This window comes from Colossoma macropomum, unplaced genomic scaffold, assembly GCF_904425465.1.
Source record: "Colossoma macropomum unplaced genomic scaffold, Colossoma_macropomum, whole genome shotgun sequence".
NCBI lineage: Eukaryota > Metazoa > Chordata > Actinopteri > Characiformes > Serrasalmidae > Colossoma > Colossoma macropomum.
The window spans coordinates 42,785,084-42,811,329 of record NW_023494793.1 but is presented as its reverse complement, the minus strand read 5'-3'; the positions used below and the strand labels follow the sequence as shown (position 1 = coordinate 42,811,329).

General features: G+C 40.5%; 1 protein-coding gene across 7 annotated transcripts; it reads left to right on the top strand.

The window, feature by feature from the left end:
- The first annotated feature begins 981 nt into the window (after positions 1-981).
- On the top strand, positions 982-26,246 carry soat1 (sterol O-acyltransferase 1). 7 transcript variants are annotated; one of them, XM_036579612.1, is made up of 17 exons: positions 1,060-1,091; positions 1,228-1,354; positions 2,421-2,602; positions 4,378-4,436; positions 6,456-6,604; positions 7,663-7,722; positions 9,007-9,114; positions 10,662-10,944; positions 12,144-12,222; positions 12,313-12,394; positions 14,299-14,344; positions 15,447-15,570; positions 17,971-18,068; positions 18,730-18,828; positions 20,793-20,928; positions 22,462-22,607; positions 25,886-26,246. In XM_036579612.1, exons 3-17 carry the CDS (start codon positions 2,428-2,430, stop codon positions 25,961-25,963), a joined length of 1,722 nt encoding a protein of 573 aa, XP_036435505.1. In that variant the 5' UTR covers positions 1,060-1,091; positions 1,228-1,354; positions 2,421-2,427; the 3' UTR covers positions 25,964-26,246. The 7 variants fall into 7 exon arrangements, with proteins under 7 accessions (XP_036435508.1, XP_036435509.1, XP_036435503.1 ...); XM_036579615.1 differs by lacking the exon at positions 1,228-1,354 and having other exon boundaries at positions 982-1,091; positions 9,082-9,114; XM_036579616.1 differs by lacking the exon at positions 1,228-1,354 and having other exon boundaries at positions 982-1,091; positions 22,462-22,576.

Sequence of the window (26,246 nt, the reverse complement as noted above, 5' to 3'; positions counted from 1 at the left end):
AGCCTTAATATTTAGAGAAAAAAGTCGTAATATTTTGAGAAAAAAGTCTTAATATTTGGAGAAAAAAGTCTTAATATTTAGAGAAAAAAAGTTGTAATATTTGGAGAAAAAAGTCTTAATATTTAAAGAAAAAAGTCGTAATATTTCGAGAATAAAGCCTTAATATTTCGAGAATAAAGTCGTATTATTTCAAGAATAAAGCCTTAATATTTTGAGAATAAAGTCGTAATATTTCAAGAATAAAGCCTTAATATTTTGAGAAAAAAGTCGTAATATTTCGAGAATAAAGTCGTAATATTTCAAGAATAAAGCCTTAATATTTCGAGAATCAAGTCGTAATATTTCAAGAATAAAGCCTTAATATTTCGAGAATAAAGTCGTAATATTTCAAGAATAAAGCCTTAATATTTCGAGAATAAAGTCGTAATATTTCAAGAATAAAGTCGGTTCTTATCCTAATAACAGGCTGGTGCTGATGTGCAGGAGAGACAGGGAGGCTGAGTGTTTCTTTATGGGTGAATCGATATGAAAGTAGAACTCCACCAACTCACCGCCCCTCATTTAACACGAGGAGGCGCTGCTTCACTTCACAAAGCCTTTGGCCACAATATCGACCTTTCCTGGTATTAATGCCACTTTAATGTCGTAATTCTACGCCTTTTTTCTCGACGTCTGCTGTCTTTATTTTTATTAACAGTGGCCCTAAAACCCCGCCGCAGTACAGAAACTAAGAAAAGCGACAGATCTTTGAACTGATTAGCCGGCTTTCCTGCTTTGATCTCAGGCTGTCTGATGGTGTGCTGGTGACGGCTGGACATTTGTAAAATTCTTTGTATACAATAAAAAAACAAGCTGGGTGAGCACTGTTGAATACTGATTGGCTCTGCGCATGTCACAGAGCCTTCCCTACCTCAGCCAATCAGAGCGGCCGGTGTAAACGTCACCAGAGATTCTCTAATATAGCTCCGCCCACACGGCAGCTTTTCTTCCTCATCATGAGATGAGAATCTTCCTCAAACCTGCGCGCTTCAGCGTCCGGCGGTGACCCGCGCGCAGACCCCGACAGCTCGGACAGCAGGAGCGGCGGACAGGTCAGTTTAATCAGCTCAATCAGAAAAAACGGTTTATTAGAAAGAGAGAGAGAGAGACACTCACACACACACACTCACTCACACACTCTCTCTCTCTCTCTCACACACACACACACACACACACACTCACACACAGAGCGGTCACTCTGTTACTTCCTCCCGCTCAGCTCAGCTGTGTGTCTCTGAGACCCGGAGCAGCCTGGTTTTCGGTCTTAAGCGGAGTTCCGTAACTGAAGCGGTCAGTTCTTGAGGAGCTGCTGCAGGTGAAGCAGACTCCGCTCCTCCGCTCCTCTCAGGTGTTTCTCACCTGTTACGGTGACATTCAGCAGCTCTCCTCACTCTTTCCTGCCTCTCTAAGGTTCTTTAGCAAAGGAAGCGGTTCTCTTTAGAACCATGAGCTCTACGTAGAACCATTTGCATGCTTAAATGGTTCTATTCAGCAGCTGCTCACTCTTGCCTGCCTCTCTAGGGTTCTTTAGCAAAGGGAGCGGTTCTCTTTAGAACCATGAGCTCTACGTAGACCCATTTGCATGCTTAAATGGTTCTATTCAGCAGCTCTGCTCACTCTTTCCTGCCTCTCTAGGGTTCTTTAGCAAAGGGAGCGGTTCTCTTTAGAACCATGAGCTCTACGTAGACCCATTTGCATGCTTAAATGGTTCTATTCAGCAGCTCTGCTCACTCTTTCCTGCCTGTCTAAGGTTCTTTAGCAAAGAGAGCGGTTCTGTTTAGAACCATGAGCTCCATACAGAACCACTTGCATGCTTAAATGGTTCTTTGCGTTCTTTGAGATTGATGGAGAATATGATGTATATGTTGTATATGATGGTTCTAAATTTTGAAAATGGTTCTATATAGCACCAAAAAGGGTTTTAATATTGTACACAAGGATTACCGTAGCAAATGCAGAACACTTTTTGATGTTATATGGTACCCTTTTCGAAAGGGATCAGCATAGAACTATATAGAACTCATGGTTCTTAATAGAACCATTCTAAAGAGTGTTAGTGTTAGTAGATGGTGAAGACAGTGGTTGGATATATTTTCAGTGTCTTTACACTGAAATAAACAGTGTTTTGATTCAAATGTGTCAGTTGCACATAAATAATAGTCATATTAACAATAATAATAAGAAGAAGAAAAAGAATGAAGCATTTACCAAATAAAAAGAGTTAAACCAACCCAAGTCTTCCCGATGGAAGTGAACAGGAAGACTGCAGTTGTGCTGATGTAGCACATTTTATTCATGTGAAACCAATTGACGCAGTTGAATCACGACTCAGTGTAGGGTTTAAGTGGAACACGATCAGCTGACAGTGTTTATTTCCTCAGCAGGAAAATGGAGGATGAGGATGATGAAGGCAGGAAGATGGAGGATGAGGATGATGAAGGCAGGAAGATGGAGGACAAAAATGAAGGCCGATGCACTCGGAGAGGCTTCCACAAAGCGACTCGCTCCAAAGAGCCGCACAGCAAAGACGCCCAGAGCGACCGATACGACACCAACTGTAAAGGTAAACTACACCAAACTACATCTGACTATCAGTAAAGGTAAACTACACCAAACTACATCTCAACAACAGTAAAGCCAAACTACATCTGATTAAGAGTAAAGGTAAACTACACCAAACTACATCTGACTATCATTAAAGGTAAACTACACCAAACTACATCTGAACTGCATCTGACCAACAGTAAAGCTAAACTACATCTGACTATCATTAAAGGTAAACTACACCAAACTACATCTGACCAACACTAAAGCTAAACTACATCTGATTAACAGTAAAGCTAAACTACACTAAACTACATCTGTCTATCAGTAAAGGTAAGCTACACCAAACTACATCTGACTAACATTAAAGGTAAACTACACCAAACTACATCTGTCTATCAGTAAAGGTAAGCTACACCAAACTACATCTGACTAACATTAAAGGTAAACTACACTAAACTACATCTGTCTATCAGTAAAGGTAAGCTACACCAAACTACATCTGACTAACATTAAAGGTAAACTACACTAAACTACATCTGAATATCAGTAAAGGTAAACTATACCAAATTACATCTGACTAACATTAAAGGTAAACTACACTAAACTACATCTGTCTATCAGTAAAGGTAAGCTACACCAAACTACATCTGACTAACATTAAAGGTAAACTACACTAAACTACATCTGTCTATCAGTAAAGGAGCTACACCAAACTACATCTGACTAACATTAAAGGTAAACTACACTAAACTACATCTGAATATCAGTAAAGGTAAGCTACACCAAATTACATCTGACAGTAAAGGTAAACTACATCTGATCAATGGTAAAACTAAACTACACCAGTGGTAAAACTTCACTGCTCCAAACTACAGCTGACCAACAGTAAACTGCACCAAACTACATCTGACTAAACACTAAAGGTAGACCACCAAACTACACCAAACTAAAGCTGAACAACAATAAAAGTACACTACACCAAACACCCATAAAAATACACACCAGGGGCAAAGCTAACCTTTACCAAACTACACCAGTAGCCTTAAAACTACTGTACACAGGCAGCGGTCAAGCAAAATTCCACACCGACAGTGGTAGAGCTAAACTACACCGAACTACACCAGTATTGGCCTGTATTTCTGATTTTTATTCTAGGTCCAGGCAGGTTTATGGTTATGACCATCATATGGTTATGATGCAGTTTGTGAGGCTGTTGTATGAATTTGCTGTGTTGGGTTGTTATTTTTAATCACATTCTGTCGCTGAAACGGCTCTTAGTTCCTCAGACTAAAGGGTTCAGCGCATGTTTTGTCTTCCAATTGAACCTGGTTCTCTATTTCCTCCTGATACTGTAATAAACCTTCATACCTCAGTAACGACTAGCTGAGTTATAATATCCCTGTTTTCTGCTCTGTGCTTGTGGTGAAGGTCCAGTCTATCTGACTGATCTGCCACAACAGCAGCTATTTAACCACCCTTAAACACACTGAGCTGTGAGTGAGATTCAGCAGATCTTTCCCAGAAGTTCTTTACTGTCGAGGTCATAAACCATCTGCCTGTGTTGGTACTGTAACAAATGTAAATATTTGATTTGTATTGTACTGACTGGTTGACTCAGAGAGTGGTCAAATATTAATCATATGGTAACCTAGCAACAGCATTGCTTCTATTTGTAGTTATGTCATTGCAGATTTAGTGACCACTGTTTATTTTAGAACAGAACATACTGGAATGATTTGTATTATGCTGAAAAAAATGTTTTATTTACTGATCTTTTGGTTTTTTCTTTAGGAAACACAGAGCTGGAACATGTTCTTCAGAAAAAGCTGCTGCTGAGGAGAAAAGCTGAGGTGAGCCCACTTACCTTGTTTGACCTAATAGTTCTGGTCAAAGCGTTACATGGTACAGGCCAGAGCGTTAGATGGCTATGATCAGAGTGATAGATGCTTCATGTGAGAGTGATACATGGTTCTGGTGTGTCGCATGGTGCAGGCCTGAGTTTTACATAGTTCAGATCAGAACATTAGATGGTTCAAATCAGAGCTTTACGTGGATACAGATCAGCGCATTACATAGTTCAGGTCAGAGCATTACGTGGTACAGCGTGTTACATGGTAGAGGCCTGAGTGTTGCATGGTACAGACTTGAGTGTTACGTTACAGAGCATTATATGGTACAGAGTGTTAGATGGTACAGGTCAGAGCGCTACATGGTACAGTTCAGAGTGTTAGGCCCAATCCCATTTCACCCCTTTCCCCTACCACTCAGCCCTCAGCCCTCTGTTTTGCACGTTCACATCTAGGGTGTCCCGATTCTTGTTGAGAGAGAGGGGTAGGGTGAAGTGTTTGGGCTACATGACCCTCCAAACGGAGGTTTTTCAGAGACTCCAAACAGAGAGTTATGAGAAAAAAAGAAAAACCAGTAAGACGGCTGAACAAGAGACCAAAGAAACCCACAAATGAGAGAATTTTCAGTGTATTATGGTCGTTTTCTTCATAACAAGCACAAAATAAATCGCTAATAGCATGCTGATGTCTCGGTAGCTATCTAGCTAAATTTCCCGTTCCACCTTAAATAGTCCAGCAGTTCTGATGCCTGAAGCGCCAGAATGTAAGGGCTGCACCATTTAAGGTGGAACGGTAAAATTCGATCAAGAAGCTGGTGAATATCTGACTTCAGCTTCATATCACTGAAGAATTAGGGGTGGGCGATAATAAATAATCACCCCCCTCTTTGAAGATCATATGATGCCCTAAATGTAACTAAAGCCCAGCAGTGAGGAGCTGAACTTTACCCTCCTCTGCTGTCACTGCAGACTGGCAGGGTCGCCTACAGAGCAGCGCTGGTAGCTGTTAATGAAGTAATGCTCTTTATTCGAGGGTCCCATTTCAGAGGAAGATTTCAACCATTACTGCTGTAACTCAGTTCCAAGGCACTAGGGTGACACTCGAAAACAAGGGTCAGGGGTGAAAAGAAGAAATGGGACTGGGCCTTACATGGTACAGCCCAGAGCTTCACATGGCAAAGGCCTGAGTGCTACATGGTACAGAGCATTATATGGTACGGGTTAGAGTGTTAAATTGTTATGAATTAAGGGTAGAACGTACATGCTTTAGGCAGGTTGTGTGCATTTTTAGCAATATATGCAGTCAGGAAGACTGAGGGGGGGAAAGGTGGTGAAATATGATGTAAAATATGTTTCAGGTTGAGCTACATACTGTATCTGTTAAAAACCGTCAGTGCTGGAGCATTTTTATATTGTTTTTATTAATCAGATGGTCACTGTTGTGGGTAAAAGCCCAGGGATGATTTGAGGGTCAGAGTTGTAAACAGTCTCTGATGTTTTGAAAAGCCCTGCTGCAGATCATTTTCTGCCTGGTGAATGTGAAGCGGCTTACTGGGGAAAATGTCCTCCACAATTTCTAGCTTTTTTATTATATATTTTTTTTTAAATCTCCATTGTTTTTTGTTTTTTTTTGTCAGCAGTGAATTTTCCTTCTCTCCTGTACAAAACTACATTATGTGTGTTATCTTATTTCGTGGGAGACGGCACTCGCACTCGCAGAGCCTGCCTGTCTTCTACAGAGTTGTGTTAGTGTTAGGATGACTAAGGGCGGTTGTACTGGTTATAAAGGTAACTGAATGGGGTAGTAAGTAGTTCCAAAATTGCACAAGTTACTTTAGGAAACAGGCTAGAAAGAACCGCCCTGTACATGAATCATCAACTGCTGCAATCTGAGTCATTTAGGCTTCTCAGAAAGTGCTTTACAACAGGGTCAAAGGTCAAATACATGGTGTGAAAAGAGAACCTGTTTATTTGATATTTAATGTAAGATTAAATACATTTTTTTTCCTCTTTTTTTTTGCAGATTCTGAAGGCAGAGCTGATGCATCACTTAGATTCTCAGATGGAGGAGTTCGTGGACAGCGTGATGGAGGAAACCTCCAGTTTGGGCTCTTCTGCCTTAAACTCTCACTTCTCTCCGTTTCTCACAGACAAAGAGAGAGCCAAACTCAGGTACTCGCATCAGAAAATTCAACCGGATTCTGAAGTCTGTCCTCTGAAGTTACCCATCCCGTAATGTTAACTCCTATATTGTATTCAAGCATGACATCATAACAATAGCAGAACCCATTTTGGGACTCTATAGAACCATTTTTAAAGAAATATAAAGTATATAGAACAGTATACAACACATTCTCCATCAATCTGAAGAGCGGTTTCACCATGCCAAGAACCATTTGATCGTAGAGCGTGTATGAGTGTTTGTGGTTCCATATAGAACCACTGTCTTTACTAAAGACCCCTTGAAGAACCATCTTCTTTTAGAGTGTAGCCCCAAGTTTAACTCAGTTAGCCTAAGGTAAAGACCAGTTTATGAGGAGCCTGGCCTCTTTCTCTTTCCCCGTTATATCATAAACAGGACTGCAGAACCGTAGAGGGCGCCCATGAGTGAGTCCTCAATGAATGGGAGTGAATGGAGCTCAACGGCTAAAAACGAAAAGTTAAAATAGTTTCTAATCACTGAACCAGATCTTTCCTTTAATTCTAGACAGTTGAAGGATGAGTTTTACTAAAAAAGCAAAGAAAACTGACCTGTGTTTTTTCTACAGCAAGCGGGTTTTGGGCAGCAGAATGCTAACATTACTGGTACTGAGTGCTGATTGGTTGGTGAGCGGAGCAGCTCATTGGCTGTTTGCGCTCACTGACCTAATGAATGTACATGAGGCGCCGTTTTAAACTCCTATAAAAGAGTTTAAAAGCTCTTAAAATTATAACAGCAGTGTTAAGTGTTTTCTGCTGTTTTTATATTTATAATATTTAAGCATTTATAAACTATGATTTTGCTCAAATGCTCCATCTTAACCCATTCATTTTGGACTCGCTCGGGAGCGCCCTCTGGCGTTTGAGAAACCCGGAAGACATTGCAGGATAATTCTCCTCTCTGTAAGCTCTCTGGGTAAAGACACAGGTCTGCTCTGTTTAGTATTTTAATAGTGATCATTCAAAGATGTTTAACACTTAAATATGGAAAGTAACCTGCAGTATCTCTGTCTCTCTGTTTCTCTCTGCAGACATGCGAGACCTTCCCAAGGCCAGTGTAAGCAGTTCGTCATTCGCCGATCCTTACTGGAGTGAGTCTGTCACCAGCGTTTACAGCCTAACAGCACCTTGTAAACCACTGTGGACTTTACAGAGGAGTTTCTAGACCCCTTTATGGGGGGCTTTAGCTTCACTGTTATTCATCTCAGCCCCCCAGAAAATGTTATTCTTGCACAAATAGGAAAATTTTCAAATTCTTCTGATTTTATCGGTTTCTCTTCACTTCTGCTGCAGCGCTACAGCAGACTGTCCTTCAAGTTCTCCCCTTTATGAAGCTTTTCTTCATGCTCAGTAATCCCTCCTGCCCAAAGATGTGTTTGTTTACATCTCGACAGGGTTATTATAGTCCACTAAAACTCATTACAATAACAACGAGCAGTGAAACAATCATTAACTGTAACAAAAATAAAATCAACAGTTTTCAAAAACACTAAATCAGAACTATAAAAAATATATTCTCTATAAAAAAAAGAAAAGTTATTACTGAGGGAAAAAGTAGTAGGTAGAACAGGTCTTGTTCTAGACTGAGAATGATAGCTATTCCAAACTGAGAACAAGTTTGACAGGTATTGTTCTCAGTCTAGAATAGCTATCATTCTCAGTCTAGAACAGATAGAACAGCTATTCTAGACTGAGAACAATACCTATCATTCTCAGTCTAGAACAGATAGAACAGGTATTGTTCTCAGTCTAGTATAGCTATCATTCTCAGTCTAGAACAAGGAAAACTAGTATCGTTAGTCTAGAAAAAGTAGGACAGGTATTGTTCTCAGTCAAGAATAGCTGTCATTCTCAATCTAGAACACGTAGGACAGGTATTGTTCTCAGTCTAGAATAGCTATCATTCTCAGTCTAGAAACAGGTAGAACAGGTATGGTTCTCAGTCTAGAATAGCTATCATTCTCAGTGTAGAACAGGTAGAACAGGTATTGTTCTCAGTCTAGAATAGCTATCGTTCTCAGTCTAGAACAAGTTGGACAGGTATTGTTCTCAGTCTAGAATAGCTGCTGTTCTCAGTCTAGAACAAGTTGAACAGGTATTGTTCTCAGTCTAGAATAGAACATTCCCAGTCTGAAAGAGGTGTTGTTTTCAGTCTAGAACAGGCGTTGTTCTCAATCTGGAACAGGCTCTAAGTCTCTGGAAAAGACAGTAATGATATATAAATACCTCGATTACAATTAGTGGAGCCAGTATAAAAACATAATGTGTAATATGATTCCAGCCAAAGTTATCTGTGCTTAGTAACTCTGTGATGTTAGTGAATAAGAATATAAGGTAATAAATACATTGTTTACAGTTTTTCTTCACTTCCACAGTGAGCTGTTTGAAGTGAATCATATTCGTACCATTTACCACATGTTCATCGCACTGCTGATCCTCTTCATCCTCAGCACGCTGGTGGTGGACTTCATCGATGAGGGACGGTGAGTTACGATGTCATATTAGTGTTATTCCAAACCGCGCTTGGTTATAATAAATGTGTATATAACGATCAGGCATAACATTCTGACCACCTCCTTGTTTCTACGCTCATCGTCCATTTTATCAGCTCCACTTACTATATAGGTGCACTTTGTAGTTCTACAGTTACAGACTGTAGTCCATCTGTTTCTCTGATACTTTGTTAGCCCCCTTTTACCCTGTTCTTCTGTGGTCAGGACCCCCATGGACCCTCACAGAGCAGGTACTATTTGGGTGGTGGATCATTCTCAGCACTGCAGTAACACTGACGTGGTGGTGGTGTGTTAGTGTGTGCTGTGCTGGTACAAGTGGATCAGACACAGCAGTGCTGCTGGAGTTTTTAAACACTGTGTCCACTCACTGTCCACTCTATTAGACACTCCTACCTTGTCAGTCCACCTTGTAGATGTAAAGTCAGAGACAATAGCTCATCTGCTGCTGCACAGTTTGTATTGGTCATCCTCTAGTCCTTCATCAGTGGTCAGTGGACGCTGCCCACAGGACGCTGTTGGCTGGATATTTTTGCTTGGTGGACTATTCTCAGTGTGTTTAAAAACTCCACTCAGACCAGCGCAACACACACTAACACACCACCACCACGTCAGTGTTACTGCAGTGCTGAGAATGATCCACCACCCAAATAGTACCTGCTCTGTGAGGGTCCATGGGGGTCCTGACCACTGAAGAACAGGGTAAAAGGGGGCCAACAAAGTATGCAGAGAAACAGATGGACTACAGTCTGTAACTGTAGAACTACAAAGTGCACCTATATAGTAAGTGGAGCTGATAAAATGGACAATGAGCGTAGAAACAAGGAGGTGGTCATATGTTATGCCTGATCTATGTAAGATCTCAATGGTGTCTTTTTCAGACTCAACAACAGACAGAAATCTACATGATGTGATTGAAGGGTTTTGTTCCAAAATTAATTGACAACCTTAGAAATAGAAGTTTAAAAAAATGATTGCTTCACTTTTACATGATCAATGATCTATTTAACTTTAAATAAGTCTACAAATTATGATTCTGGGGTTAAGATTAGACTTCATATATTTAGAACCATGAGTTCTGTATAGAATTATTTGCATGCATAATTGGTTCCTTGCTTGGTGAAATGGTTCTTCAGATTGATAGAGAATGTGCTGTATACAGTTCTATAAAGTATCAAAACGGTTCTTCCGTTGTTACACTGTCAAGCTTGTAACCCTTTTTGGTGCTATAGAGAGACATTTTTAAAAGGGTTCTATGATGAACCATATACAACACATTCTCTATCAATCCAGAGAACCATTTCACCAGGCAAAGAAACATTTGAGCATGCAAATGGTTCTACATAGAACTCATGGTTCTAAATAGAACCATTCCCTTTACTAAAGAACCCTTATAGAGTCATCTTTTGTAAGAGTGTATAACTTCTCTTTGGTTTTAGTCTTTTGATGTTTTGTGTTGTTCCTGCCTCGTTTGCTTCATGTAAAGGTTCTATATGTTCTATCTGTTCTCTCTTTCTCAGGCTGGTGTTAGATTTTGACCTGCTGGTCTACGCGTTTGGACAGTTCCCCCTGGTGGTGGTCACGTGGATCTGCATGTTTATATCAGCGCTGGTTGTTCCGTATGTGCTGCTGCACTTGTGGGCCGTCGTGTACCCAACGTCACGCCACCGTTTGCTGTTTACTGCCCTGGTGGGCGTCCTGCTCCTGCTGTACCAGGGCCTGGGGCTCGGCTTCCTGCCCACCTACATCGTCCTGAGGAACGGCCTCCCGCCCGCCTCGTGCTTCATCCTCATCCTGGAACAGGTAAGATGTGTCACGTTAATACCTGAACAGGTGTCATTTCATACCAGAACAGGTGTCATTCGGGCATCTTTCTCACTTCAGAACAAGTATCGATCTCATTCTGGAAGAAAGGTTTTGATCTCAATCTAGAACAGGTATCATTTAATACCAGTACCAGACTGAGAATGATTCCTGTACAAGTGTTGTTCTCACTCTGGAGCAGTTGTTGTTGTTCACAATCTAGAACAGATATCATTCTTTGTCTAGAACAAGTAATATTCTCGCTCTGAAACAGGGAATGTTCTCAGTCCGAAACAGATATTATTTTAATACTAGAGTGGTTATTGTTCTCGGTCTAGAACTGGAAGAACAGGTCTTGTTCTCAGTCTAGAATAGCTATCATTCTCAGTCTGGAAGAGGTATCGTTCTTAGTCTAGCAGAGGTAGAACAGGTCTTGTTCTCAGTCTAGAATAGCTATCATTCTCAGTCTGGAAGAAATATGGTTCTTAGTCTAGAACAAGTAGGACAGGTATTGTTCTCAGTCTAGAATAGCTGTCATTCTCAGTCTAGAACAAGTAGGACAGGTATTGTTCTCGGTCTAGAATAGCTGTCATTCTCAGTCTAGAACAAGTAGGACAGGTATTGTTCTCAGTCTAGAATAGCTATTATTCTCAGTCTAGAACAAGTAGCACATGCATTGTTCTCAGTCTAGAATAGCTATTATTCTCAGTCTAGAACAAGTAGGACATGCATTGTTCTCAGTCTAGAATAGTTGTCGTTCTCAGTCTAGAACATCAATCATTCTCAATCTGGAAGAGGTATCATTCTCAGTGCAGAAGAGGTGGAACAGGTATTGTTCTCAGTCTAAAACAAGGAGAACGGGTATTGCTCTCAGTCTAGAATAGAACATTCCCAGTCTGGAAGAGGTATCATTTTCTGTCTAGAACATCTGGAACAGGCTCTAAGTCTAAGAAAATGGGCCTTGCAGTGTTCTGATCAGTTGAACACACTAAGAGGAGAGCGCTAAACAAGCTGTAATGTACTGTAAAGTGTAAGCACTGTAATATGCTGTGATTGGCTAGAACCCAGCTGTACATTCCCACCTTCTGCATCCTTGGCAATATCCTGGTCACAGCGAGCACTCGGACTCAACCCTGCGGGGCGTAGCTCTGCACTGCTTCTTCTGGACATGCTGTTTAAGCTTGAACTCTGTTTTTCAGGTGCGTCTGGTGATGAAGGTTCACTCCTTCATCAGAGAAAATGTGCCAAAATTCTGGTCTTCAGGGAGAGACGGAACCAGTAAGGACGGCATACGTAGCTTAGAATAGTTAAGCAGGCGGTTGTTGACCATCTGTGACCCCTCATGGTGTTTGTCTTTGATTTGCTCAGATTCGGTGGCCATTCCTCAGCTGACCCCTTACCTCTACTTCCTCTTCGCACCCACTCTGATCTACAGAGACAGCTACCCAAGGCAAGCCTCACTCACTGCTCTCCTGCTGGAGTTCATGCCTTATTTCATGTACTTCACTCTTAAGCCACGGTCACACTGGATGTCTGAAGTTTGCGTGGCCTTACAGAACGGCCGACTGGTCCGTAATTAAATCAGATCATTTTGTATTCATCACATCATAGTGCTGCACGCTGATCTGAACATATTCTCCAATTGGAGTAGGAAACCAACTAAATTTGGTTCGATGAGGAACAGTTCCCACCCAGAAAATGTCAGTTGGTGAAACAGCGCTTGACTTTAAATCTCTTTACCGCTGCAGAAAACATGTCTAAAACTAGTCTTTATACTTGGACACCTGTGTAAAGCTTTATCTTTATCTTTAAGTTCATACATACATTTTTCATAAAACCACCATAATAATAACACATGTTCATGGAACAACAAGTATAACCACGAGTTACAAGTGAATTTGTGAAATGGTTACTGATCTTGAAATCGCACCAAGAAAATCATGAAATTGTCTTCTTTATGATGCAAAACCTGCCCATTCTGTGTTAAAAGCATGCCAGAATAAAAGTCCTTTGTTGTCGGTCATGCTGCATGACAGGTAAAATCAGGGTTCCAAAAGTTTTGCATTGAGCTGAAAACTTTTAAAAGATTAATAATCAAAAGTTCTTTAAAGTATTTCATGCCAAACTAATTTATTTAGTATTTTACATGACTAAATTGCCCTTTTTAATCATTTTACTGAATATGCATATATGAAGGGATTATTTCGCCAGCTGACATTTCTAGTCCTAAAAGGCATAAATGCATGAAATTAAATTTATTTTTATGCACTGAAAATGTATTTACATAAAAGGAGGTGTTGTAGAACAGTGAGATGGTGTGACATGTTTTTATTAAATGATTTATGTAATAAAGACTCTCCAGATAGGTTTGAATCCATAATTCCTGTTTACTCAAAACGCAGTATCAAAATCACAAAAACCAGAATCAGCTTCAGAGACAGTCCAAAAAGTCAAAAAACAGAAAAGATCACAACACAGCAAAGATACCAAAGAGTCATAGAGTTCAGAAAATATGTGGTTGGCAGCCATGGGGTGACTCTGCTTAGTCAAGGAGCTTATGGTGCATCTGTGCTTAGTAAAGGAGCTGGCATGGCCAATGGCAAACTGGCTAACTCACCTACCAAAAACAGTGACCATGATTATATCAAACAATTATATATTTGCCACAGCACACACTGGTCTGTAGCAAAAAAGTGTAGATAACTGGTGTGGTCAGCAGCAGTGGCCAAGCTGGCCAAGTGCAGTCATCCCATTGCCACTGAACACATATGGACCCATATTCTCCATCTGGAGTGGGAAGCCACGTCACAAAGGTTGCAGGGCTTAAAAAGATGCTTAAAATATTGGGCACAGCTCCAAAAGTCAGTTTGTACATTTATACGGTTGACCTAAGATTAAGTAATACTTTTCCCTTATGATTTCTCAGATTTTTCTGTTTTTATCCTGTTTCATATTCGCTCTGCATCTGTAAAACACATCATCACAAAACCATTTTCAACATTTAAGTAAAAGTTTTAATATAAAACAATATTTAAGAGGTTGATGCTAAAATGATGCTAAAATGAGCCTTTGCTCCATTTCTGAGGTTCGGTGCTGCTTCTGAAGCCCCTTTAGAGGTCAGCATAGCCAAAGCAGTAAAGGTAGTGGTAGAAGATGCAATTTAGCTTGTCAAAGTTAACCAAAGTTGAACTCAGTGCGAATACCAGAAGTTTGCAACGCGAAATCGCTCATCACAGCGACTTACGTTAAAATGAACGTAGTTTCACTCGCTGATAAACACAAGTGTGACTGGACATTTAGACCCACCCTTTTGTGTCTTACTGTGACAAAACTGATGTGTTTCTCCTGTTTTAGAAACCCATGTGTTCGCTGGAGTTACGTAGCCACCAAGTTGTTACAGGTACGCTACAATGGAATGGGTGAGATATATTTTATAGAAACCAAATTTACAGCATTGTTGAACACATTTAACCCAACTAAATTTGGTTCGATGAGTTCCCACCCAGAAAATGTCAGTTGGTGAAACAGCACATTTCATAAAACACGCTTGACTGTAAATCTCTTTACCGCTGCAGAAAACGTGTCTAAAACTGGTCTTTATACTTGGACACCTGTGTAAAGCTTTATCTTTGAAGTTCATACATACATTTTTTAATAAAATCACCATAATAATAATATGTTAATGGAACAACAAGTGTAACCACGACTTACAGATGAATGAATGACCTTGACAGCGCACCAAGAAAATCATGAAATTGTCTTCTTTATGATCAAAACCTGTCCATTCTGTGTTAAAAGCGTGCCAGAATAAAAGTCCTTTGTTGTCGGTCATGCTACGTGACTGGTAAAATCAGGGTTCCAAAAGTTTTGCATTGAGCTGAAAACTTTTAAAAGATTAATAATCAAACGTTTTTTGAAGTATTTCATGCCAAACTAATTTATTTAGTATTTTACATGACTTAATTGCCCTTTTAAATCGTTTTACCAAATATGCATATATGAAGGGATTATTTCGCCATCTGACATTTCTAGTCCTAAAAGGCATAAATGCATGAAATTAAATTTATTTTTATGCACTGAAAATGTATTTACATAAAGGGAGGTGTTGTAGAACAGTGAGATGGCAGGGCATGTATTTATTAAATTATTTAATAAGAAAATATGGACAAAAACCACGTCATGTCAGCAACCATTAAATCTTAGATGAACATCATAGGGAAGATTTACTTATTTATTTACTTATGTTTTATTTATTTATTTTTTGTAAAAACCAGCAGTCCCATGTGACCAAACTACAAGATTTATAGGGATAAATAAAGCTACCAAACTTTTTGCCACATGGATTGATTTTAAAAATGTTTTCATATTTGCTAGAAGAGCTGTTGGACTGAAGCAACTTAAAAATTTCAGAGATGGAGATTAAAGGACTAATGTGTAAATAACTACAGAGTGAAAAGTGATGCTGAGATCAGCTTGTTTAACATGTTGTGTTGGTTCTGCAGGTTCTCGGGTGTCTGTTTTATGCGTACTACGTGTTTGTGCGGCTGTGCATCCCTCAGTTCCGCAGCCTGCAGCTGTTCGACCTCAGGGTCATGGTGCTCTGCGTCTTCAACTCCATCCTGCCAGGTACACCATCATGGGGTGTTGGTGACTAGGGGATAAGAGCTGAGGCCCCCTGTACAGGGCTGTTAGCTAATCATGCAGTCACATCATTCGCGATCACTTCACCATGAGCACCAGTAGAACCTTTTCAGCATCTGCCGTGCTGCCGCCTAACAGAACAACCCAGATAGCAAATGAGTGATGGCCCAGTTCTGGCCCACACTTGCTGCTTTCATCAGTCCCACATGCCACCGTGGATAGGCCCTTTTCACAAGAAGCGGAAGTGTGTAAACGCTGGGTAAAACAGGTTCCGCTATTGCTTTATGGACAGTTATTAACCTCAGAAATACAGGCGTTCGTATTACTTCAGCTCAACACAGAAAGGTGTGTCACTTTGGCTACGTTCACATTACAAGCCTTGTTGCTCAAATCCGATTTTTTGCTCAAATCCGATCTCTCTGACATGATGGTTCACACTCGTTTAGGTAAGTGACTCAAATCCGTCATTAATGTGACGAACCGGCGTCCTGAAATGACCCTCATGACCACATCCTACTCAGTAACGTCACGTGAATGAATCACGTGCATCATCAGCACAAACTAACGAGCAGAACGAGCTTCGCTGAGAAGATCATTAACTCTGATCAGCTCTCAGCTTCATTATTAGAGCGAGACGAAGGAGAAAAAGGTGAGATGAGCTGCTTTTCCACCGTTCACAGGCTTTAACTTCTGTTCGGCACTGTTGCCATGGTAACGCTGAATAATGGCGCACGCGCAGTGGAATTCTGATCTAAACGTTCCCATTAAGGTCACACGGCCACATATCAGATATGTATCTGATCTAGGACCACATATGAAAGTGGCTCAGGTCTGATTTGAAAAGATCAGATTTGTGTTCACACAGCTCTGAAAACATCAGATCTGAGTCACATTAGGGCAAAAAAATCGGATTTGTGCCACTTCAGCCTGGTAATGTGAACGTAGCCTTTATCTTTGTTATAGTTGCCAAGATTTGAATTCGAGGATGCGTCCAGAACTGTTCGAGAAGCAAACACACAACAACGTGCGAGTCCAAACTAAATAAAGGATATAAATGATTTATGGAAACATTCCTTCAAGCTGTCAGAGTACAGTAATGTCAGCTAACGTCTACAGAGAGATAAATCGATGGGTGGTGAAAATAACTATAACTACAACGCTACGTAAGCCAGGTTAGCTGGAGATGTTGAAACAGCTCGCTAACAATAAACTAGTTGGCAAAAAGCTGTACACGCGTACATGCCAGCAGGGGGCGTGCTGGGTTGTCAGGGTCCGTAAAGCCACTGTGGATGTTTTACACAAACACCGCCTCCAGTGAACGAACATCTGCTCCCCGCTGAGCTCTCGCTCTCTCAGATACCGACAGCTTTCGAGGGAGAAAATGAAAACTGTTCTTTTGAAAGCCAGTTTGAATTCAATTACAAATTACATCGATCAGGCATAACATTATGACCACCACCTACCTTGTCAGTCCACCTTGTAGATGTAAAGTCAGAGACGATAGCTCATCTGCTGCTGCACAGTTTGTGTTGGTCATCCTCTAGTCCTTCATCAGTGGTCACAGGACGCTGCCCACAGGACGCTGTTGGCTTGATATTTTTGGTTGGTGAACTATTCTCAGTCCAGCAGCGACACTGAGGTGTTTAAAAACTCCAGCAGCACTGCTGTGTCTGATCCATTTAGACCAGCACAACACACACTAACACACCATCACCACGTCAGTGTTACTGCAGTGCTGAGAATGACCCACCACCCAAATAGTACCTGCTCTGTGAGGGTCCATGGGGGTCCTGACCACTGAAGAACGGGGTAAAAGGGGGCTAACAAAGTATCAGAGAAACAGATGGACTACAGTCTGTAACTGTAGAACTACAAAGTGCACCTATATAGTAAGTGGAGCTGATCAAATGGACAATGAGCGTAGAAACAAGGAGGTGGTCAGAATGTTATGCCTGATCGGTGTATATTTCGTAGTGTTCTTAGTATTGAGGCTGATTGTGTTGGACTATCTAATTTTTTCAGTTAACCAAAAAATGTTACGTAGGCCAATATGCCACCATATTCCTGCCAGAAGTGGCCCAGATCTGTTTTCGGCCAAATAAGCATGTTTTGATTGCATGCGTTTTGCACATGGCGCTGGTGGGCCAGCAATGCCATGATCCACATTCACATGCTACCTTGGAAACCCCAAAAATCACAACCTCTAGAATTTATAAGCTCTCCAGAAAAAAAGCCTAGTCATTTGAATATGGGTGTGTCTATAACACAAGCCCCACCCATTTTACTTTGATAGGCTGCACCCAGATTGAAATCGTTATACCTTTAAAGATCATTGACAGGGAATTAATAGTGTTATTTAGCTGTTCTGTTTGTGTTGTTGTGCAGGAGTGCTGGTCCTCTTCCTGGGTTTCTTTGCCTTTCTGCACTGTTGGCTCAACGCCTTCGCTGAAATGTTACGCTTTGGAGACAGAATGTTTTATAAGGTAAGTTAAAAAAGATGCCCTGAAAAAGTGCCTCTTCTTAATGTTTCCATTTTCAGATTATTATAGCTTTGAACATTTTAACATAAATTATTAGAGAGTTTAGAATAGCTGTGAGGTTTATTCTGATCTAACCAGACTGGCTTCTCAGCAGAATAGAAACACCAAACAAAATCTGCTTCATAATGGAACAAAATCAAAGTCAGATGTAGTGAGAAAAAACATCATCTCAGCTTAACAGCCACCAATAAGTTAGTCTGGGGCTAACGCGCTGGCCGCAATCTAAACCCGCCAATAAGTTAGCCTGGGGCTAACACGCTGGCCGCAACCTAAACCCGCCAATAAGTTAGCCTGGGGCTAACGCGCTGGCCGCAACCTAAACCCACCAATAAGTTAGCCTGGGGCTAACGCGCTGGCCGCAATCTAAACCCGCCAATAAGTTAGCCTGGGGCTAACGCGCTGGCCGCAACCTAAACCCGCCAATAAGTTAGCCTGGGGCTAACGCGCTGGCCGCAACCTAAACCCGCCAATAAGTTAGCCTGGGGCTAACGCGCTAGCCGTAACTAGTAAGTTAGTGTGTTGTTGCACCCTCTGGCTGTGGGTGCTGTGATGTGAACCCAGCTGAGGTGATGGTGCTGCTGTCTGTTTGGTTTCTGAAACACAGGACTGGTGGAATTCTACATCCTTTGCCAACTATTACCGCACTTGGAACGTCGTTGTCCACGACTGGCTGTATTACTATATCTATCGGGACTTTCTCTGGGTAAGTTTGCTTAAAATACGAAACTCTTCACGTTTTCTTGTGTTTAACGATTACTAATGATCTCTGAAGAGGTGTAGGTACTTCCTGTGTTTAAATGTATTTTTACCCAGCATGCCATTCAAATCTGAATTTTAGTCTTTTTTTCAAAGTGTTCCTCAATCACGCCGCCACCATTTTTGATAGGCAACTTGTTCATTCGGGAGCTCAGTGGCAGTTTGTTATAACAAAGCCAAAACTGATCCAGCACTGTTTTTCAAAATACTCAGTTTAAAAGTATTTTTAAAGTGTATTAACATGTTTCTTTGATTCTTTTAGAATTCAGTGAAATACACTATATGGACAAAAGTATTGGGACACCTACACATTACACCTACAGGAGCTTTTATGAATCCCATTCTAAATCCATAGGCATTAATATGGAGCTCGTCCCCCTTTGCAGCTGTAACAGCTTCCACTCTTCTGGGAAGCTTCTACAAGATGTTGGAGAGAGTCTGTGGGAATTTCTGCCCATTCATCCAGAAGAGCATTTGTGAGGTCAGACACTGATGTTGGACGAGAGGGCCTGGCTCACAATCTCCGTTCTAGTTCATCCCAAAGGTGTTGGATGGGGTTGAGGTCAGGGCTCTGTGAGGGCCAGTCAAGTTCTTCCACACCAAACTCACCCAGTCAGGCCTTTATGGAGCTGCTTTGTGCACTGGGGCTCAGTCATGCTTGGAAGTTGGAAGTGTGCAATTGTCAAATGTCTTGATCTGCTGAAGCGTTTAGATTCCCCTTCACTGGAACTAAGGGTTCTAGACCAACCCCTGAAAAACAGCCCCAGATCATCGTCCCTCCTCCACCAAACTTTACAGCTGGCACAGTGCAGTCAGGCAGGTAACGTTCTCCAAACCCAGACTCGTCCATCAGACTGGTAGAAAGAGAAGCTGATTCATCGCTCCACAGAACACGTTTCCACTGCTCCAGAGTCCAGTGGCGGCGCTTTACACCACTATTTTTTTTTCTCAAACTGACTTGTGGCAGAGGTGGCATCATATGACAGAGCCATGTTTAAAGTGACTGAGCTCATCAGTTCGACCCTCTACTGCCAGTGTTTGTCTATTGAGACTGCAAGGCTATGTGAGAAGTGGGTGTGGTTGAAACAGCTGGACTCAATAATTAAGAGGTGTGTCCCAGTACTTTTGTCTATATAGTGTATTTTATTTGATCTGTTGCTGAGGTGATGACAAATGAAAGCTGAAATCTAAACGGCTGATAATGAAATATGCAAAAAATAGTGCATATATCATTAGAAGTGCACTTTTTAGTGTGGTAGGTGAAATATAGAAGTGTGCGGTTCAGCCGTAACAGACGTGCTTTCGTCAGTTCTGCAGCTCCGGCGTCGGATTGTAGCTCTGCTGTGCTGCTCATTAAACACTTTCAAGAGAAAGTTTAAGGTGTTTCCTGATTAAAGATCAAATATTGAGTTAATTAATGCATTTAATGAGGTGAGCTGATCTTGGCTTCGTATTCTGAGCTTCTTGCTTGAAATTTGTTCTACTTAAGTCACCTCAGTGTAACTGCAGCACCATTTAAGGTGGAACGGAAAATTCAAATGAGGAGCTGGAGAATAAGACGACTTGTATGAGTGTATGAGTTTATTATTGAACAGCTTTGGCAACTTTGGTAGCCACTTTTATTAGTTTTTGGAGCATGTTATACAGATCCAGTCTACCAGTCTAGCTGATTTTCTCCTAGTTGCGTTTTCTGGAGACTGCCCCTAAAGTGTCCATGTTTTTCGTGGTCTTTCTGGTCTATTTTGCTTGGTCTTCATCCACCTGCAGGGTTGTAGCTGCAGCGACTGTGACGAGATGAGCTCTGTCAGAGCACAGTCTACTGAATCAGTAGACTAGTCTTCATTACAGCAGCGAATCTCTTTAGATGACTATTAGTTTTATTGTAATCAGTATTAACTGTCTTTTACACAGATGTCCCAGAAGCGTTTCCGAGCTGCTGCCATGTTTATCGTGTTTACTGTGTCTGCTGTAGTTCACGAGTACGTCCTGGCCATCTGCTTCGGCTTCTTTTACCCCGTCCTCTTCTGCCTCTTCATGTGCTTCGGAAGTAAGACTCAACTTTCTGTACCTACATTCAAGCCAAAGTGTGTTTAAACAGTAAAGTCTCTTTAATTTGGTGTGATGTGAGTCCACAGACTTACTGCTATGCCTAATTCCTAACTGAAGAGACTTTTAGTTTAGGAAGCCCATCAAGATGATTGTTTACAGAGTTTAAGATGTTAAAAATGAGTAAAATAAAAAGTACATTTTTGAAGTATAAACAGGAGTTAGTCTTTACAGATTGATATGGGAGCCCCTGTCTTGCTCGCTATAAAGGAAAAGTGAAATTTTGACTAGCAAGTGCTCTGAAATCGTTTGTCGACTGCAGTCAGTTAATGCTGAATAATCCGCTGTGGATCAACGTTAAAGTCAAATGTAATGGCTATTTTAGCTAAACTGCTGGACGTCCTTCTGGTGAGATGGACACAAACCTAGAGAACGTTTTCAGTTACCCTTTATTTGAAGGCTGCCTACAAAGAGGCTTCATAACACATGCACGAGCATTGAATAACATATTTATAAACCAATATGTGTGTTTATGTGAACAGCTTATACCAGTATTCTGCACACTTCAGTATTCTGTTCACTTTAGTATTTTGTACATTTCAGTACTCCGTACACATCAGTATTCCGTACACTTCAGTACTACATGCACTTCAGTATTCCGTAAACATCAGTATTCTGTACACAAGTATTCCGCACACTTTAGTATTTTATACATTTCAGTAATTTATAGACCTCAGTACTCCGTACACTTCAGTATTTGTTCACTTCAGTATTCCGCACACTTCAGTATTCCGCACACTTCAGTATTCCGCACATATCAGTATTCCGTACAGAAGTTCAGTTTGGGTATTTCCCCAGTATCTACTGAAATGGCAAAATAATGGTAAAATAAAAATAACAAGTTATACTGACCTAAAATTAAAAGTCTGTAGGTGAGCCAACATGGGCCCAATTTAAAGGCATGATATGTCAGAAACTACATCCCACCCACCCAGAGAGAGCGAGGCCAATTGTGCTCTCTTGGACTCCCGGCTACGGACGGCTGTAGCATCACCAGGGATCGAACTCGTGATCCCCTGATGAGGGTAGGCGCTTAGACGGTTGTGCAACTCGGCAGCCCCTATCATGTATTTTTTAAGGTAGTACAGTTTAACATAATATAACCACATCTTTGCCCACTTATTACCGGTCTGTAAATTAAAGTGCCACCGTTCCAGATTTCTGGAAGCTTTTACTGTTCGGACAGTGAGTAACATACAGTAGAGTAGTATAGAAATGTTTCAGAATTCAATTCAACTCCACTGAGAATCAGTTCACGTTACATTTGCAGAAAATTGCACTGCAAGTTTGCAAACTGCAACTGCAGCTTTGTTTGTTGTTTTAATTCTCCTGTCAACAAGTAAACGTTTCTGAACTCCACAGCAGCTTCTGTTTCCGAAATTACACATAAAATTTTATGCTGTTCTTAACCTGCAGTCTTCTCCTCTGTTATCCTTCTCTTCTTTCACCTCTCTCATCCTCACCGCGGCCTCAGTGCTGTTTAACTTCATCCTGCATGACCGGAGGAAGGGTCCAGTGTGGAACGTGATCATGTGGACGGCTCTGTTTCTGGGTCAGGGGGTTCTGATCTGCCTTTACTCTCAGGAATGGTACGCTCAGAGATACTGCCCCCTACAGGAGGTGAGCACTACTGCTTGAGTGTGGCTGTGTCTGTCTATAACAGCGTTACTCATGCACTGCTTATACACAGTCGAGTCACATTGTTATAACCACCAGCTAATATCAAGCTAATAGCCATTTGCATGGTTAAATGGTTCTTTGGATGGTGAAATCGTTCTTCAGACTGATGGAGAATGTGTGGTATATGGTTCTATATAGCACCAAAAAAGGGTTCTGTTGTTGTGCTGTTAAGCTTGTAACAATAGAAGAACGCTTTATGGTGCTATATATAGAGTTTTACCATGCAAAGAACCATTTAGGCATGCAAATGGTTCTTTGATTTTTCCTTGTTCTATATAGAACAATTGTCTTTACTAAAGAACCCTTAAATAACCATCTTTCAAGAGTGTGATTTATGCATAAATGGTTAAAACAAGCAACATAATAGTAAATTTAACTTCAAACGACAACATACAGTTAAATTGGCCAAACTAAAAATAGTTAACAATGACCACTAGGTGGCAGCACTTCACTTCACAAGTCCTCAAAGAGCAAATAACCTACAACTGCAAAGAAATTAGATTATTAGATTATGTTCTATATCACATATTTCATATATTTTGTACATGCAAAAACAACCTAATTTTGATTTTACATTTTATATATAGTTAAAACTTTGTGTTTTGTACATTGAAAATCTTTTTCTTAATTTATATTTAATTATAAATTAGTAAAGAATTGTAGTTTTACCAGTTCACAGTAATGATGTAATTACTGTATAATTCAGTGATTGAGGTGTGAACAGAGTCATTCAGAGTGGTTTGGTGTGAAATGGTTCAGATGTCTTTACAGTGGTGGTGATAGGAACCAGGGGTCGCCATGACTACAACACAAATATAGACATTTTTTGTGCATCAAAATCAAAACTACTTTTTAAGTTTTTTGTTTTTTTTTAGTTTATTTTATTTAGTTTCAGTGTTTGAAGCTGTGATCTGTTACAGTTGTTTGTTTTCTTTGTTTTGTTTAGCTATTTTCAGTATTTACATCTCTGCACTGCTCACTTCAATCAGTCAGTTCTTGGACACATGTTCTGATAATAAAACTGCCCTTTACATCATGTGACAATTTCAAAACGATTGGACCAATAGAAACGGCCCATTTATTGCTTACAATAAAATCTTGTTTCATTAACCTCCATTAGAAGTTAAAGCTTTTGTCGCCTTGGAAGGTCACTATTCTGAAAATATGAGATTTTTAATAATGAAAAAAAAAACAATATTTATGCATAATTTAGTCAATTTTATCAATTTTTCAGCAGCACCAAAATGGAACAGCACCCTCTTAAAAAATATGGTTCTTCAAGGGCTCTTTAGTAAAGACACTGGTTCTGTTTAGAACCATGAACACTCAAAGAATCACCCTTTGCATACTTACTTGGTTCTTTGCATGGTGAAATGGTTCTTCAGATTGATGGAGAATGTGTTGTATATGGTTCTTTAAAGCACCATAAGAGTTCTGCAGTTGTTTCTATGTCAAGCTTGTATACAACAGAAGAACCCTTTTTGGTGCTATATAGAACCATTTTCAAAAAGGTTCTATATGCAACCATTTTCTTTAGTAAAGAACCCTTGAAAAACAGTCTTTTTAAGTAAGTACAGCTCTAATTCAGGATGGAAAGCAATGGATTGACATTGACTCTTGATTAAAAGGTTCTATATAACACATTCTCTGTCAATCTGAAGAACCATTTCACCATGCAAAGAACCATTCAACCCTTTACTGCACAATGTTGCCTCAGGGCAACAAACTCATTTTCCTCATTTTTCAATAAAATTATACATATTTAAAGACAACAATAGGGTTAACTATAAAGGGAAGAGTTTGAGTAAGACAATAAAACGCATGTACTCATATTATCTCTTAGCGTACACATTTAAACCTCTTTTTCAATTAAGCAGTAGAACACAAGAGGGAGTGTGTTATCGCGAAATAACACCACGGCTGTGATTTGGTGGCAGGCACGAGCCGAAGGCGAGTAACATAGATAATCACAGCCGTGATGTTATTGGCGATAACACACTCCTCGAGTGTTCTATTGCTTTAATACAACAGTTAAATAAATAAAGTAATAAATTAATAAACTGGGCCGTGAACACGGCGTTTAATATGTTTTAATGTTCGCAGTTCCTTAACGAGCAGCTTGTTGCTACGTCAGAGTAATGAGCTCCGCCCACTCGCTGCACAGTCTGCTATAAGCCTCACCTTTTGAAGTGCAGACTGAGCCATAAAACTGCCACAATATCAAGTTCAGCTTAGTTTTGTCAGTTTTTGCCAGATCAGTATTAATGTTGTTTTGTTCCAGCCAGTCTGTAAAGCATCTTACAGCCCATTTAGTTTGGCGAATGGTGTTGGGTTCATTTCTGGCTGATTCCAGGTTGTTCAGCTGTTCTTCTGTCACAGCTGCCGACTGAAAAGCTGCTCAGTGGTGATGACAGTTTGGGAATTTAGTGTCGTCTCATCTTCAGAGTCTGACCAAATCGGCTGTCGGTCAAATGTGATCTTAAAAGTGTCCATTTTCTGTTTGTGGCAAAGTAAGAAGTAAAAACGTTCAAATGTCTTGAGCGTCTCCTACAGCTGTCAAAGTCGTTGCTTAGCAACGGCGTCTCAGCGGAGTGATACAGTGTTTGTGAAAAACGTGATGTTATGGTGAAATAACAGCAGAGTTAGAACGCTTCTCAACCAATCAGCTTGCGTGGCCGGAACTAACTGTTGTAGAACATTCAGTAGCAATACTTTTTGTTATGAGAATTTGCAGATATGTTTGTTGCCTAGAAGCAACATTGTGCGACAGTAGAATGGATTTAGCCAGTCACAAGCCAGGTCTCACCACTTCAGGGAACACAGCTCTGTATCATTTCTTCCCATTGTTACACAATGTTGCCTCAAGGCAACATATTCCAAAAGGACCTCTGCACACATTATTTCTTTGTTGTTTTTGAATTTAATAACAATAACAAATCAAGGACCAATTTATGCAAGAAAAGTGTTTGAATATATTTCAGAATGCAAATGGTTCTTTGAGTGTAGTTAATACATAAATGGTTGAAACAAGCAACAAAACACTAAATTTAACTTAAAACGTCAACATCCGGTTAAGTTGGCCGATTGCTTTTCCTCACGGTAGTTTAACGCACATCGTTGTGCTCGTTGGTTTGTGTTCAGAGCAGTTTTTGTGTTGTGTTAATGACGGCTGTATGAATCTGTATTATGTGTTCTTAACCCTGTTTGTTCTTTCTCAGCCTTCTTTCCTAGAGCTGCTGAAGCCGCGCTCCTGGACCTGTTATTTACGAGCCGGGCACGCCGCAGAGTCCGTCTGACCAGCACCGCGTCGCTGGCCGAGCTTCTTTTCCTGCTCTTACTCTTTTAACATTTTTCTTGCACTATGGTCATGTGACAATCTCAGATATTTTGATGTATGAACTAAGAAGTTTTATATATTAAGGCCTTAAACAGAGGCATTATTTATGGGTTTTAAAGAAATCGGTTAAAGACGCTCGGAGTGACTGAGCGTTTTAGAAGCCTGCACTATTTTAGCAGTAATTTCAGGAAGGTGAAGTCATAAAGGAGCAGCTCAACTCAGCATACAGGTGTGTATTTAGT